The sequence below is a fragment of the Ornithorhynchus anatinus genome, chromosome 18 (genome assembly GCF_004115215.2).
Source record: "Ornithorhynchus anatinus isolate Pmale09 chromosome 18, mOrnAna1.pri.v4, whole genome shotgun sequence".
Lineage (NCBI taxonomy): Eukaryota > Metazoa > Chordata > Mammalia > Monotremata > Ornithorhynchidae > Ornithorhynchus > Ornithorhynchus anatinus.
This window is the reverse complement of record NC_041745.1, coordinates 7581133-7596272: the sequence shown is the minus strand read 5'-3', so window position 1 is coordinate 7596272 and position 15140 is coordinate 7581133. Positions and strand designations below refer to the sequence as shown.

General features: G+C 47.1%; 1 protein-coding gene and 1 long non-coding RNA gene across 3 annotated transcripts in view; one reads left to right on the top strand and one right to left on the bottom strand.

Annotated features, from left to right (window-relative positions):
* LOC120638963 overlaps positions 1-3497 on the top strand; it is a 173813-nt gene extending 170316 nt beyond the window's left edge. The window contains exon 5 of the long non-coding RNA XR_005661026.1: positions 3291-3497. This is a non-coding gene — a long non-coding RNA (uncharacterized LOC120638963). The remainder of the gene's footprint in view (positions 1-3290) is intronic.
* Positions 3-5022, bottom strand: CRYAA (crystallin alpha A). 2 transcript variants are annotated; one of them, XM_029082937.1, is made up of 4 exons: positions 4743-5022; positions 4279-4365; positions 3496-3618; positions 3-964 (listed from the first exon to the last, which is right to left on the bottom strand). In XM_029082937.1, the coding sequence occupies exons 1-4, from the start codon at positions 4929-4931 to the stop codon at positions 755-757; spliced, it is 609 nt and encodes a 202-aa protein (XP_028938770.1). In that variant the 5' UTR covers positions 4932-5022; the 3' UTR covers positions 3-754.
* Positions 5023-15140: the final 10118 nt, after the last annotated feature.

The window sequence follows — 15140 nt, the reverse complement described above, 5'->3', positions numbered from 1 at the left end:
ATTTCACTTTTATTTTATGGACTTCCAGGGCCTGCGTTCTTAGGGTCGGGAGTCAGATATCAGGAGAACAGGTGGACCTACATTACAACCAGAGAAGATTTAAGAAAGATGATACAACACTCATAGGCTAGAGAGAGCCGAGTAGGGATCTGAAGTCTGATCATAAGGAAGGCCCTCAGAAAATCTGCAGAGACATTGGAGAGATGTGCTTCTTGCCCTCACCTGAGTCATCACTAATAGAAGATGACTTCCTCTGTGTAAAAAGATACCGTCCGCTAAGAGCCGTGTTCTGGCCTCCACCTATCTGGTACCATCAAGGATCAGGAACAGAACTACGACCTTCAGGGCTATCATCAGGGATCCCACCCCACCACAGTTGTTTCAGATACAACTGAAACTGTCTAAGCTCCCGTGTGACCCTTCTTTGATCTGAGGTGGAGTACTAGGTAGGGTGAGTAGAGGGCAGTTATTAAGCGGGTCAGTGGACATTTTGGTGGACCCACTGAGGTTTGGGGTTGGCTAGTTAGCACCCTGGTTTTAAGGGAGCTCAGACCTCACAGATCTCTTTGGGTTTCGCCTATAAAATCCCCTCAGGCTGCTCCCTCCAGCCTTCATTCCATCTGAGAAAGCAGAGACCGAAGGAAAAAGGGAAAAGCAACACCCTCTCAAATGATTCCCCTGATACCGACGTGCTAGCTGAGGGAGGGAGGACGGGGGGATAGGTGCGGCCCGTCAGCTTCACCGCTGCCTCCGCCTAAGAAGAGGGAGTTGAGGTGGGCACTTCCTCCCGGGAGATAGGGATGGATCGGTCACTGTGGCTGGAATCCAGGTTGGATTGGACCTTGGAGCCAGAGAAGGTCAACATGCCATCAGAGGACAGGGAGCAGGAGACTGAGGCCTGGTCCACGTTGGAAGGCAGGCGGTACCGGCGATGGAATTCCCGGGAAATGTAACCGTGGTCATCCTAGGTGGGGGAGGCAAGAGGGAGAACGGCTGAGTCAGTAAGAAGCTTCCCAGAGACCAGCCTTCTAGGACTTAAAATCAGCTTTCTCTACCCTGGATTCAGGAGCTTTTTCTGATTTCAGATCAATCGGTGGTATTTACTGAGCGCTTACTGTGTGCAGAACACTGTACTAAGCACTTAGAACTGTACACAGTACAGTGTTACGTACCTAGTGCCTTCTCAGCTCTACACCTTCTTCTCAGCTTTTGGGGAAGCACTCATATGTCCGGCTTAAACTACCTAATTACCATAGATTTACAGCGTTATGAGGTTTTTGCATTTTTCACATTCCCCACTTAATCAGTGGTATCCATTGAGCACTTGCTGTGTGCAGAGCACTGTACGAAGCACTCGGGAGAGTACAATAAGAATGAATAACCAAAATCTCCACCCTCAAGGAGCTTACAATCCAACTTACTTCCTGTAAATTGGTGACTTCTTAGAAATGAGAGCTAACCTGCCAGCAGGGTTTCCAGTGGAGGACAGATGATGATCCCCAAACCTCCAACAGAGATTCTTCCAGTCTTCTGCTCCCTTCCAAAACCAAGTGAACCTTCCACATATTTCTTTCTCAGTTCCCTTGCATTCAGTGCCCTCAAGGACTGCAAGGAATAGAGTTGTTGGCCACAGCTCTGGGCAGCTGGTGGCTGAGGTTGCATGGAATGACACCAATACTTGTTTCCAAAGGGAATCCTGAACACACGTGTTTGGAAAGGCACAGTAATGTCCAAGTCCCTTGTTGCTCAGATTGAAAGAGGATTGGGCAAACAGTAGATTTTATCAGGAGGGGTGCTTGATGTCTCGTTCCTGAGGTTCAGGGTGAAAAGGAGGCTTTTAGGCAGGAATAGTTATGAGAAGAGTTGGGAGTGGCCAGCAGATTTAGAACAGTTAGCAGATGAGAAAAAATGTGATTTGGGGTCTCTTTGGCCCTGACCAGAAACCTATCTTTGTGGGCTCGCTGTTGACCTGGGTTAAGTGAGGCTGGGACGACAGCCCAGAAAACATTCCTTCACTCCCCACAGTTGGAAACCCATGGGGCACCCCCACGAGGTTGGCAGAAGTCAATGACAGGATCAGGCCGGAAGCCCATGTTCTCCCTCTGTGTTGGCTGACATTGACTATGTTCAGTTAAGTGCTGTCAGATCGGTTGCCCAGGAATCCTGCCAATCGACAGAGCCGTTGACAGAAACATGAGGGGTTCTGTGATCCTTCTTGGATTCTGGGGACCACCAAGAGACTCCCCAGGGAGGCAGTGGGAGACAAGGTTGGGACAGGAAAAGCCCAGAATTATTTGGGGCAGTCAGGCAGGTGGGCTCTCAGTGAGATTCCCAGATTGCCAGGGTTGATTCTGGGGCTGGGGTAGGGGCTGGATGCCGCCATAGGCGTAACCTGTGTCTCTGAGTGTGCTGTTCTGATGCAGAGAGGAGATCTGCCGCCTGGAAATTCAGGTCTCAAGGGACACCAGTAACTGTGGAATTTGTTAAGGGCTTACTATGTTCCGAGCACTGTAGATATAAGATATAAGATCATCAGGTCCCACAAGGGGCTCGCTAGTCTAAATAGGAAGGAGAACAGGAAATGAATCCCCATTTTGCAGATGAGGGAACTGAGGCCCAGAGGAGTTAAGTGACTAGAAAATTCCCCGCAAAAAGCACCCCTTGCCTCGGGTGGACCCAGCAGGCATCTCCCAGGATCGGGCATCCACAATCAGGCCTGTCTGCATTTCACTCCCTTGGGGAGAATGCTAACCTCAGAACTCCTCTGTGGCTCATGTACTCTCTTCCGCACGGTGGAAAAATCATCGAGCAGCGATGTGTGGAGAGAGAGTGCTGAGACAGTCACCAAATGGGATAAGCTAGAAATGAAGGTGTGAAGAGAGGCAGCCAAGCCAAGATAGGAAGAGATTTGTCTTGCAGAAAGTGTTTCTAAGCAATTCATGGATCTTTGAGTTGTTTATCTTGTGAAGGAGCATGGCCTAGTGGAAAAAGTGTGGGCCTGGGAGTCAGGAGACCCGGATTCTAATCCTGGCTCCACCTCTTTCTTGCCTGCTGGGTGGCCGTGGGCAAGTCACTTCACTTTTCAAGGTCTCTTTTCCATGTCTGTAAAATGGGGATTCAGTACTTGATCTCCTTCCCTCTTAAACTGTGAGCCCCACTTGGGACAAGGACTGTGTCCGACCTGATTATCTGGTTTCTATCCCAGTGTTTAGTTCAGTGCTCGGCACATAGTAAGCGCTTAACAAATACCATGATTATTATTATCATTATTATCACGATCCCCCTGCCAGGTAAACAGCAACGCTTAAGGAGAGTTGAAGGAGCTGATCTGGACACGGATGTAGCTGCCACTGGACCAGATAAATCTGAGCTCTTTCCCCACCCACTCTTCTTCTGATTCCATTTCCCTCCACTGCCCCAACTAGAAAATTTGGGGTAGATGGATCTAAAACCTTCAGAGGAATGGACACTACCCTCTTGATGCCTTCTACTCACCTGTCTCTCACTGTGCTTGCCATGAATTTCCACAAACTCATCCAACACCTTCACCGTCAGATCTTCGGGAGAGAAATGCTTTACATCCAGGAAGATGACAAACTTGTCCCGGTCAGATCGCACCTGCAACGAAAAGGCCCAGGGGCATTGACCGATTGGCCCAGTGGACTGATAAAGATGATGCCAGACCTTGTTCTCTGCGATGGGCTGTAGGTCGCTGGAAAGCCTATGATGCTTTTGGTCTCTAAAAACGGAGAGTTGGCTGGCATGCGTACCATTCTAATCCCAGCTCTCCAGGCCCAAGGTTGGGCTGGGTAGACCAGCAGCCTGGCTCTTTCCAGTTCCCCCCCACACAAAGGGTTGTGGTCAGAAGTTTTTGCCTGAGTGATCTGGACTGAGTTCTCCATATCACCCTGCCCACGTAGACACCCGTGGGCATCGTTTAGCCACGGTGCCACATCGGCTCACTATAATTTTTTCTCCCAATCAGTCTTTCTTTAGCCATTTACAACGCATTTGAACTCAGCGGAGAGAAACGGCCCTTCTTGAGTTTTTCCTAGGCAGTTTATGTATCTGGATTCCAGGAAAACTGGCCAGGGTTGGGAAGGGGGAAAGAGAAAAGCTCTTGGCAGCAGGGCTGGCAAAGAGAGAACGTGGGTTCTGGGGAAGAATTGGAAAGGAAACCTTTGATGGCTCGGTGAGAATCAAGGCAAGCACACCCCCACTCGACTTTCACATCTCAGAAATGACGGCTTGGAAAACCACTCAACACAGGAAACGTGCATGTTGCCGACAACTTGCCTTGGCAGGGTTGTTCTTGGGATTTCCAGCATGTGATTTGTGCATTACAAACCATACATGGGCCATGAGCTGATGGGAGGAAAAAAGAACGGTCGTGCTCAGTTTGGATTCACCTCCAGCTCCCCCCTCCCCAGGAAAATGGAGGACGGGCGGCGCCCGCACACAGATCCGTTTCTGCTCTCTGAGTGACAAAGCAGAGGATGGTACCCGGGCAAGAGGGCCCCGGAGGAGCCGTGGCCTGGCGGCCTCGCCCATCCGCTTCACGCGGCGTGGCTAGCGGAGCCTCGGGGCTCTGGAGTAGGCTGACCAACCCCGGGAGAGGAGGCTCATGGGGAAAAAAACAATTCCAGTTCCCACCTGAGAGGACTCTTGGCCCTCCCTCTGACCACCAATGAGAGAGCAGACTGCAGCCAAGACAGAGGAAGCGAACCAAAGGCACGTCTTACCTCGGAAATGCCCGACTCCAGGACGGTGCGGAACAGAGACTGCCGGTAATAAGGACTGATGGTAGAGGAGAGGAAAGGCAGGAGGTCGTACTCGAAGAGACCCTCTCCAAAAAACTGGTCAAACAGGCGGCTGGGGTATAAAGGCCCGAGGGCCCGTTTGAACCACGGCTGCTGGATGGTTATGTCCATGTTCCTCACTGCTTGCAAACAGAGGAGGCAGGGCGAGGAGGCAGTGAGGAGGCAGTCCAGGGACAGTGTTGGCTTGACTGGGCTGCACTGAGAAGAGCCTGGCAACATCCCTCTATATATACCACTTGGACAGAATGAAGGCATTAGGAGGGATTTCTCTGGAAAGACATGAGCTCATGATGGAGGCAATTGGGTCAGCAGAAATCAAGGGCTGACCTGACAGGGACAGTCTGGACAAATCCCCTCCAGCTCTGCCCCGGGCGTTTGGCGCTTCACTGCTGCCCAGACAAAAGGGACATTAGCACAGTCTCAACTACATCTCTCCCTAAGCTATTGATGCATTCGTTTTTGGCTGGTCTTCTTGGGAAAATTCACCTAGCGAAAGACGTTTTGCTATATTAGTGTTGTTGTTGGTAATAATAATAATATTTAGGGGCCTCTCTCTGCCAAACTCTGTACTAAGTGCTGGGCTGGAAACAAAACGATCAGGTCGGACACAGTCCCCATCCCCCATGGGCTCAAAGTCCAAAGGGGAGGGAGAACAGGAATTGAATCCCCATTTGACAGATGAGGAAACTGAGGCACCAAGAAATGAAATGACCTGCCCACGATTACACAGGTGATGAGTGGCGAAGCCAGGATTAGGACTTGCTCGGTGCCCTGACTCCCAGGCCCTGGCTCTTTCCACAAGGCCATGCTGCTTCTCAGCTGTGGTTGCCTAATTCAGTTATCCGTTCTTCACACCAGGCAAGGAAGCAGTAGAGACCCTGCCAGTTCCCTGCTGCGTGACCTTGGGAAAGTCACTTCTCAGGACGTACAGAGATGGGGAAAACAGGTTTCTTATCCCCATTTTACCGATGAAGAAACTGAGACATGGAGATGTTGAGTGTGTCTCCCCCCTAGACTGTGAGCTCATTGTAGGCAGGAATGTGTCTGTTTGTTGTTATACTGTACTCTCCCAAGTACTGCACACAGTAAGTGTTCAGGAAATATGATCGAATGAATGGATGACTTGCCCAACGTCAAACAGTGTGAGGGTCATCAAATCTAGGCTTTGAGCTCCTTGTGGGCAGGGAATGTGTCTATCAACTCTACTATAGTATTATACCCTCCCAAGTGCTTAGTATGGTGATCTGCACCGAGTAAGTGCTCAGTGAATACCACCGACTGATTGATCGATTGATCAATTGACCTAGACATGTGACCATGGAAATCAGAGAAAATGCAGTCAGGTAAAATAAAATTGTATTCTCCGGGATCGGGACCTAATTGAATGTTGAGAGTCAGAGGACAGGGAACTGGGGAGAGAGCTGGGTTCTTTACCGCCTTCCAACCCATCCTGCCAGATATCAGTGCAACGAAAGACCGCAAAGTTAACAGAACATTCTTTTTGCCCTCCTGGGCTTTGGATTTTCTGAAGGTCTTCCCTCCCTTCTCTTGTATTCTTTCTCCATTAAGCCAATTTCAGAAATTGACACCAGTTAAACGCCATTTGCCTTCACACAGACAGCTATTTATTCTATCCCAAGAATTTATCTAATGTCAACAGTCTGTCCTGTGCAGTCAAAAAGGCTTCAAAAATGGCTAGCGATCATGTTTTTCCAGGCCATTGGCCCTGTCCTGCACATGGGACAAATCTCATCTGTGCTGGGGGCTGTGGGTGTCATTGTTGTGGAATCAGAGCTGAGGGGGCCCGGCGCTTTTTCCCAGACAGTCAGCAAGTTTTGGTGGCAGCATCAACTGGCATTCTCGTTCATCGGAGGCCTTCCAGCATGAGAGGAGAACCTCACAGCTCCGTCACGGCTGCCCTCTGAGACAGAGCGAAGGGAAGACGACGAGACGAACTGCGGGGAGGCGAGAAGAGTGCTTCCAACATGCTGCATCCACCATATACAGGCGGAAAACACTTCTTCTCAAAGTGATAGCAAACTGGGAGTCAGAGGACCTGAGTCCTAATCCCGGCTCTGCCACCTACCTGCCGTGTGACCTTGGGCAAGTCACTTATCTTCCTTTTGCTTCAGTTTCCTCATCTGAAAAATGAGGCCGGAATACCAGTTCTTCCTCCCTCTTAGACGGTGATTCCCATGTAGGTTAAGGATTGCTTCCAGTTAGCTTATATTGCATATTATTGTCTGTTTCCCCCTCTAGACTGTGAGCTTGTTGTGGGCAGGGAATGTGTCTGTTTACTGTTATATTGTACTCTCCCAAGTGCTTAGTACAGTGCTCTGCACACAGTAAGTGCTCAGTAAATATGATTGGCTGACTGATTGAACCCCCAGTGCTTAGTACAATGCCTGGCACATAGTAGATACTTAACAAATGCTGTTCTTATTTTTATCACCATCATCATCTTAACTTTAGCTGATTTGCCAGGGAAGTAACCATACCCGATCCTTCCTAGTCCAGTCTCTTCCTTCCCTTGGACTTTTTCCACCCCTCCCAGTGCCCCAGATTCACCCCCCACCCTCACTTTCCTCTCTATTCTAAGACTATTTTTGAAATCCCTGGCCCTTTCCATTCCTGGCCCCTCCAGGGATGTCAAGTCAGGGCATTGGGCTAGACTGGGATGATTGTTGAATTAATAAGGAAATTATCTCATTAACACCAATAAGAAACATGGATCTTTTTGCCAAACTCAAATGTTGACTGCTTCCTGCAGAGACAGCCAAAGGTGCTTTGTGAGAATTGGCCCTGACAACAATAATAATTTTTGTATTTGTTAAGCAATTACTGTGTGCCAAGCAGCATGGCCTAGTGGATAGAGTACAGGCCTAGGAGTCAGAAGGATCTGGGTTCCACTCTCTGCTCTGCAACCTTTCTGCTGTGTGATCTTAGGCAAGTCACTTAACATCTTTGAGGCTCAGTTGCTTCATCAGTGATGTGGGGATTAAGACTGTGAGCCTTGTGTGGGACATGGACTGTGTCCAACCTGATTACCTTGTATCAACCCCAGTGCTTAATACAGTGCCTGGCACATAGTAAGTGCTTAACAATTATCTTTTTTTTTTAAAAAAAAAGCACTGTACTAGACGCTGGAGTACATACAAGTTAATCAGGCCAGACATTCCACATCCCACATGGAACTCACTGTTTGAGGGGAGGGAGAACAGGTATTGAATCTGCATTTTACAGATGAGGAAACTGAGGCCCAAAAAAGAGAAGTATCTTTTTCCAACGGCCACACAGCAGACAAGGGGCAGAGCCAGGATTGTAACCAGGTCATCTGATTTCCAGACCCATGCTCTTCCCACTAGGCCATTCAGTTTCTGATTCCAGATCTATCCAGAACCTCACTAACCTGTGATATTTGTTTGGTTCCCGCCAGTAAAGTCATAGCTGAGTCTTTGAGTCTTGCCCTTCTCACATGAGTCACCAGCAGCAGCAGTGAGAGAGCAATTACAAGCCAGGAAAACTTCTCCAAGGTGCCCTCTGGTTCTCGTTTCTTCAAGTCAGGCTAAGTTCCCCTGTGTTACCTTCCTTTTTTTCTGATTCTAGAATTCTCCTACTCTTTTGTTTCCTGAAGTCACTCTCTAAGTAAGGGCCCACTTCATCTTCTTTGGCTCTCTAAAGTGGCTAGTTGGTCACCTTCCGCTAGCCCGGTAGGGGGGTGGGGAGGATATGTAAAGGGGGTGTGGTTTGATTACCAAGCTGTCTGGGCATTCTATCAATTTGATCGTTCCCTAGCAAGAGAATGATACATTAATTGGTGGCTGGTTAGAATCCATTTTAATTCCTAAGGGGCAGCAAAACCCACTTGCAAGAACTTTTTTCCAAAAATCAATTTTTGAATGAATAATAATTGCAGTATTTGTTAAGTACTTACTATGTGCCAAGCACTGTAATAAGCACTGAAGTAGGAACAAGATAATAAGATTCCAATCACAGACCCCATCCCTCATAGGATTCACAGTCATCTTAGGCTTGTCAGTTCTTGCCAACTCTTGTAGGTTATCTTTGTTTCTTAATGCATCCTTTTCTATCAGAGAAGCAGCGGAGCTCAGTGGAAAGAGCACGGGCTTGGGAGTCACAGGTCATGAGTTCAAATCCTGACTCAGTCATTTGGCAGCTGAGTGTGGGCAAGTCACTTAACTTCTCTGTGCCTCAGTTACCGAATCTGTAGAATGGGGATTAAGACTGTGAGCCTCACATGGGACAACCTCATTACCCTGTATCTACCCCAGCGCTTAGAACAGTGCTCTGGAGAAGCAGCGTGGCTCAGTGGAAAGAGCACGGGCTTTGGAGTCAGGGCTCATGAGTTCGAATCCCAGCTCTGCCACTTGTCGGCTGTGTGACTGTGGGCAAGTCACTTAACTTCTCCGTGCCTCAGTTCCCTCATCTGTAAAATGGGGATTAAGACTGTGAGCCCCACGTGGGACAACCTGATTCCCCTATGTCTACCCCAGCGCTTAGAACAGTGCTCGGCACATAGTAAGCGCTTAACAAATACCAACATAGTAAGCGCTTAAAAAATACCAACATTATTATTAATATTCTATCTCCAATACCAGCTGTTATTTGCTGTTCAGAGTCAGCAAACGGACTGTGGTCAAATGACGAGGGAGTCCATTGAATAATTCCTTTAACTGGGGGAAATATTTGTCTATGTACTATTTTCGAGGCTCTGGCTGAACCTGACAAGAGACTAAACCAAAGGTAGTCCAAAGCACTGTTCTCTATGTGTGGTTAGTTTGGACTTAATTTGTTTTTCTTTCCACTTCCCTGTTCTTGATGGAGCTTGTATAACCTCTGCTATAGCACAAGTGTTTGTTTGTTTTTTTTTGAAGTGCTTGAAGCCACTTAAAATTGGATTAAGTTTGAAAGAAGAGAACATATTTCTTGATTATGTAACCAGGTTTCATGCTCTTGCCATACAATTAGTGGGGAGGAAAGGGAAATTGTTCCTGGTGAAGTTGGAGTTTGAGAACAGTCTGAATCGACTGTTCTGAAGACTAGGTGGTAGAGAAGTTGTTCTACCTCTTCTGGGGTAAATGGATTTTCAGCAAGTACGAGGTGTAAAGGACAAGAGTTTTCTTCTGAAGGCTTCAGGCTTGCATGTGGCCTATGGAATGTGTTGGAACTGAACAAAATCTTCTCTGAGGTAAAAAAAGAGTGCGCCTGAAATACATCCCTGAGACCTCAGAATTATGCACTCCTTCAGGCTTGGTGCAATTTTCCTTTTATGAGATGTGGTGTGGCCTCGTGGAAAGAGCAGAGGGCTGGAAATTGGGTTCTAACCCCGGACACCATCTCGTGCCTGTTGGGTGACCTTGGATGAGTCACTTAACTTTCTGGTGCCTTCATTTGCTCATCTGTAAAATGGGGATAAAATACCAGTTTGTTCTCCCTTTTAAATCGTGAATCGAGTCTGAGGCAGGGATTATGTCTGATCTGATTCATTCATTCAGTCGTATTTATCGAGCCCTTACTGTGTGCAGAGCACTGTACCAAGCGCTTGGAAAGTACAGTTCGGCAACAGAGACAATACCTACCCAACAACGGGCTCCGTTTAGCACAGTGCTTGGCATAGAATAAGTGCTTAATAAATGCTATCATCATCATTACTATTATTATTACTAGTAATAATTATTATTATATGAACACAGTCATTTTCTCTCACTTTTGATCACCACCTCTCATCCGTTTTTAAAGATGAAGATACTGATTTTCCATGCCTGAAATAATAATAATGATTGTGGTATTTGTTGAATGTTTACTCTGTGCCAGGCACTGTACTAAGCACTGGGGTGGTTACAAGATAATTGGTTTGGACACAGTCCTTGTCTCATGTGGGGCTCACAGTCTCGACCCCCATTTTACAGATGAGGTAACTGAGTCACAGGGAAGTGAAATGACTTGCTCAAGGCCACACAGCGGACAAGTGGCGGAGCTGGGATTAGAACCCATGACCTTCTGACTCCCAGGCCTGTGGAAGTGCCCTATCGGCTCCACCATGCTGCTTCTCTCATGGAGGTCAGCGATGGAAACACGTGTAAAGCAAATTCCAAGCTAGGTCCTCCAGGGCACTTGGCTTTCTGTGATGAATTGCCAATTCATCCTCTGGCCTCCTTCCCTATAGGTTTGCCAGAGAGTGCCTAAAGCAGATAAGTACTGTGGCAAAGAAAGAGCCACAGCTAGCTCTTCAAAAATGCCAATTACTGGCTGGTCTAAGGAACTGAAGTTCTCTTCTTTATTGCGCGCCCTCCTGTGGCTGGCATTCAGAAAGACCTTTGACAGAACAGCAACGAGTTCTAAGGCCAATCAAACCAGTCATTGGTATTTATTGAGCACTTGCGGGGAGCAGAGTGCTCTATTAAGCCAGTCAGCTGCATTAATTGAGTGCATACTGCGTGCAGAGCCCTGTATTAAATGCTTGGGAGAGTACGGTACAACAGAGTTGGTAGAACTTTCCCCGCTCTCAAGGAGCTTACAGTCTAGACGGGGAGACAGACATTACTATAAATACATAATTTACAGATATAATAGGTAACTCTGCTACAGTGATGAGAAAGACAGGGCTTGGATGGGAAGTTGAGGTGTTCTTAAGTTTGAGATGCTGGCCAGATATCCGAGTAGAGCTATCCTGAAGCAGAGACCCTGACCTGACTCATTCTTCTCCTATCATTAGTGAAGCTCCTAACAGATCTAAGCATGTGGTAGCTGAATGAGGAATCTGCTGTGGTGGTTGTGAATGACCACATCCCTGTGTTTATTTCCGCTGTGTTTTTTTCTCCTGGAAACAGATTTACTGAAGAACTTTCCCCCATAACCACAGCCTACTGTCTTTGATCCCAGGTTACAAGAGCTCAAATTTAATCTCAGCCTGAAAAGTTTTGGAGGCCTTCCCTTAAACTTTTCTCTGAAGCCAAAACAGTTTTGTGGTGTCGCACGAATGTCCCCTGATTTCCTGACAACATTCTAGAGGGATTCTAGTAGGGAGAGTGACATTAAAATAAATTACAAATGGGAATTTACATAAATGTGATGGTGCTTGGAGAGAGGTGAATATCAAAGTGCTTAAAGGGGATGGATCCAAATCTATGAGTGACACAGAGGGATGTTGAAACAGGCAAATGAGGGTTTAGTCAGGGAAGGCTTCTTGGAGGAGATGTGATTTTAAATAAAGCTTCGAAGAAGGGGAGAGTGGTGATCTGTCTTTATGAAGGAGGTGGGATGTCCAGGTCAGAGGAGAGATGTGGGCAACAAGTCAATGAAGACAAAATCGAGGTATAGTGAGTAGGTTGGCACTAAAGGGAAGCAGTGTGGCCTAGTGGATAGAGAGCCCAGGCCTTAGAGTTAGAAGACCTGGACTCTAATCCTGGTTCTGCCATTTGTCGGCTGTGTGACCTAGGGGAAATTCTCAACTTCTCTGTGCCTCAGTTTCCTCACCAGTAAAATGGGGATTAAATCTTACTCCCTTCTACTTAGACTGTGAGGATCATGTGGGACAGGGACTGTTTCCAATCTAATTATCTTGCATCTACTCCAGTGCTAAGTACAGTGCTTGGCCCACAGTGAGCACTAAAATGCCATATTAACTACTAAAGGTAGAAAGTGTGCAGGTTGGGTTAACTGTGAGCCTCACGTGGGACAACCTGATTACCCTCTATCTACCCCAGCTCTTAGAACAGTGCTCTGCATATAGTAAGTGCTTAACAAATACCAACATTATTATTATTATAGTAGGAGATCAGTGAGCTAAATTAGGAGAGGGGAGAGTGGATTAGATGAAAAGAAGTTTCTGTTTGATGTGGAGGTTGATGGGAATTGACTGGAGGTTTTAGAGGAGGGGGGAGATGTGGGCTGAGAAGTTTTTTTAGGCAGCAGAGTGAAGTATGGACTGGAGAGGGGAGAGACAGGAGGCAGAGAGGTCAGCAAGGAGGCCGACAAAGTAGTCAAGGCAGGATATGATAGGGTCCTGGACCAGCGTGGTAGCAGTTTGGATGGAGAGTAAGGGGGAGATTCTAGAGATGTACTTAGCTTGTTGATTGCTGCTTTAGGATGGAATCAAGTAGAAGCAGTAAGGCTTTGTGGATAGGGCACTGGCCTGGGAATCAGAAGGACCTGGGTTCTAATCCTGGCTCCGCCATTTGTCCACTGTGTGACCTTGGGGAAGTCACTTAACTTCTCTTGGCCTCAGTTACTTCATCTGTAAAAGGGGGATTAAGACTGTGAGCCCCATGTGGGACATGGACTGGGTCCAAATCAAATCCGTCAGACAATTACTCTCTCCCCCTTCAAAGCTTTATTGAAGGTACACCTCCTCCAAGAGGCCTTCCCTGACTAAGCACTCCCCTTTCTTCTCCTACTTCCTCCTGAGTCGCTTTGACGCTCCCTTTGTTCTTCCCCATCCCAGCCCCACAGCACTTATGTACAGATCTGCAATTTATTTATTTATATTAATGTCTGTCTCCCCACCCACCCACACTGTAACCTTGTGGTGGGCAGGGAATGCGTCGGTTTGTTGTTTTATTGTACTCTCCTAAATGCTTAGTACAATGCACTGCACACAGTAAGCACTCAATAAATACAACTGAATGAATGATTGACTTGTATCTTCCCTCCTCTTAGAGCAGGGTCTGGCACATAGTAAGTGCTTAACAAATTCCATTTAAAAAAAAAGTAGAAAAGAAAGTCTCAAATGCAAGTGATCTACACACAGTAAGGGCTCAATAAATACCACTGATGATGATTGATTGATATGAAGGGTTTTCCCATTAGGATTTTTAGATCTTTGCTTTGGTCAAAGCCAGAAGTGGGCTCAAATTACAACAGAAGAGATGCAGCATACAGAATACAGACCTAAAGAAGAGTCTACCTGGAATCAAATACAAAATAACTGATTTCCCTTATTTTATATTTTTGTATTTAATTCCCCTTGCCCCAGTGCAATGTTCTGCATAGAGAAAGAGCAAACACTGATGATACTGATGAAGCCATGATCTAGGTGGTACTATTATAATTACTCTGTTTGTAAATAGCAGCATGGCTTAGTGGAAAGAGCCGGGGCTTGGGAGTCAGAGGTCGTGGGTTCTAATCCTGGCTCCGCCACTTGTCAGCTGTGTGACTTTGGGCAAGTCACTTCTCTGTGCCTCAATTACCTCATCTGTAAAATGGGGATTATGACTGTGCGCCCCATGTAGGACAACCTAATTACCTTGGATCTATCCCAGTGCTTGGCACATAGTAAACGCTTACCAAATACCATGATCATTGTTATTATTACTTTATGGTCATCTCCCAGGGAGATTGTCTCCTTTCCTTAGGGATTAGAACAATGTATTGCCCCCCAGTATGTGCTTTACTGTTGCTACTATTTCTACTATGACATTTAATGTGTTCTTCCCTCAAATTCAGAGCCCGGCACCCAGGGATGTTAATAGGAACTATTGACTTCTCCCTTCCACCATTCCCTCTACCCCGAAGCGTGGGAGAGCATTGTAGCCTAATGGCAGAGCTCAGGATTGGGTGCCAGGGGAACTGGGTGGTAAGCCAGCTGCTGCCATTTAAATGCTGTGTGACTTTGGCCAGACGATGGACCTTCTCTGGGCCTCAGTTTCTTCATCTGTTAAATGGGGATTAGATACCTGCTCTCCCTCCCCCATAAGCTGTAAGCCCCATGTGGACAGGGACTAGATCTCATTCGATTATATTGTGTCTACCCCAGTGTTTAGCAAAGTGCTTGGTGCATATATATGTATATAGCTGTAATTCATTTATTTATATTAATATCTCCCCCTCTAGACTGAGAAGCAGCATGGCGTAGTGGATAGAGCATTGGCCTGGGAGGTCATGGGTTCCAATTCTGACTCTGCCACTTTTCGGCTGTGTGACCTTGGGCAAGCGAGTGACTTCACTTCTCTGTGCCTCAGTTACCTCATCTCTAAAATGGGGATTGAGACTGTGAGCCTCAATTGGGACAAGGACTGTGTCCAACCCGATTTGCTTGTACCCATCCCAGCGCTTGGTACAATGCCTGGCACAACGTAAGTGCTTAACAAATACCACAGCTACTATTACTAGACTATGAGCTCATTATGGGCAGGGAATAATAATATGGTATTTATTATACCGTAAGTATGGCCATGGGTTCAAATCCCGGCTCCGCCACTTGTCACCTGTGTGACTTTGGGCAGGTCACTTAATATCTCTGTGCCTCAGTGACCCCCTCTGTAAAATGGGGATTAAGACTGGGAGCCCCACGTGGGACAA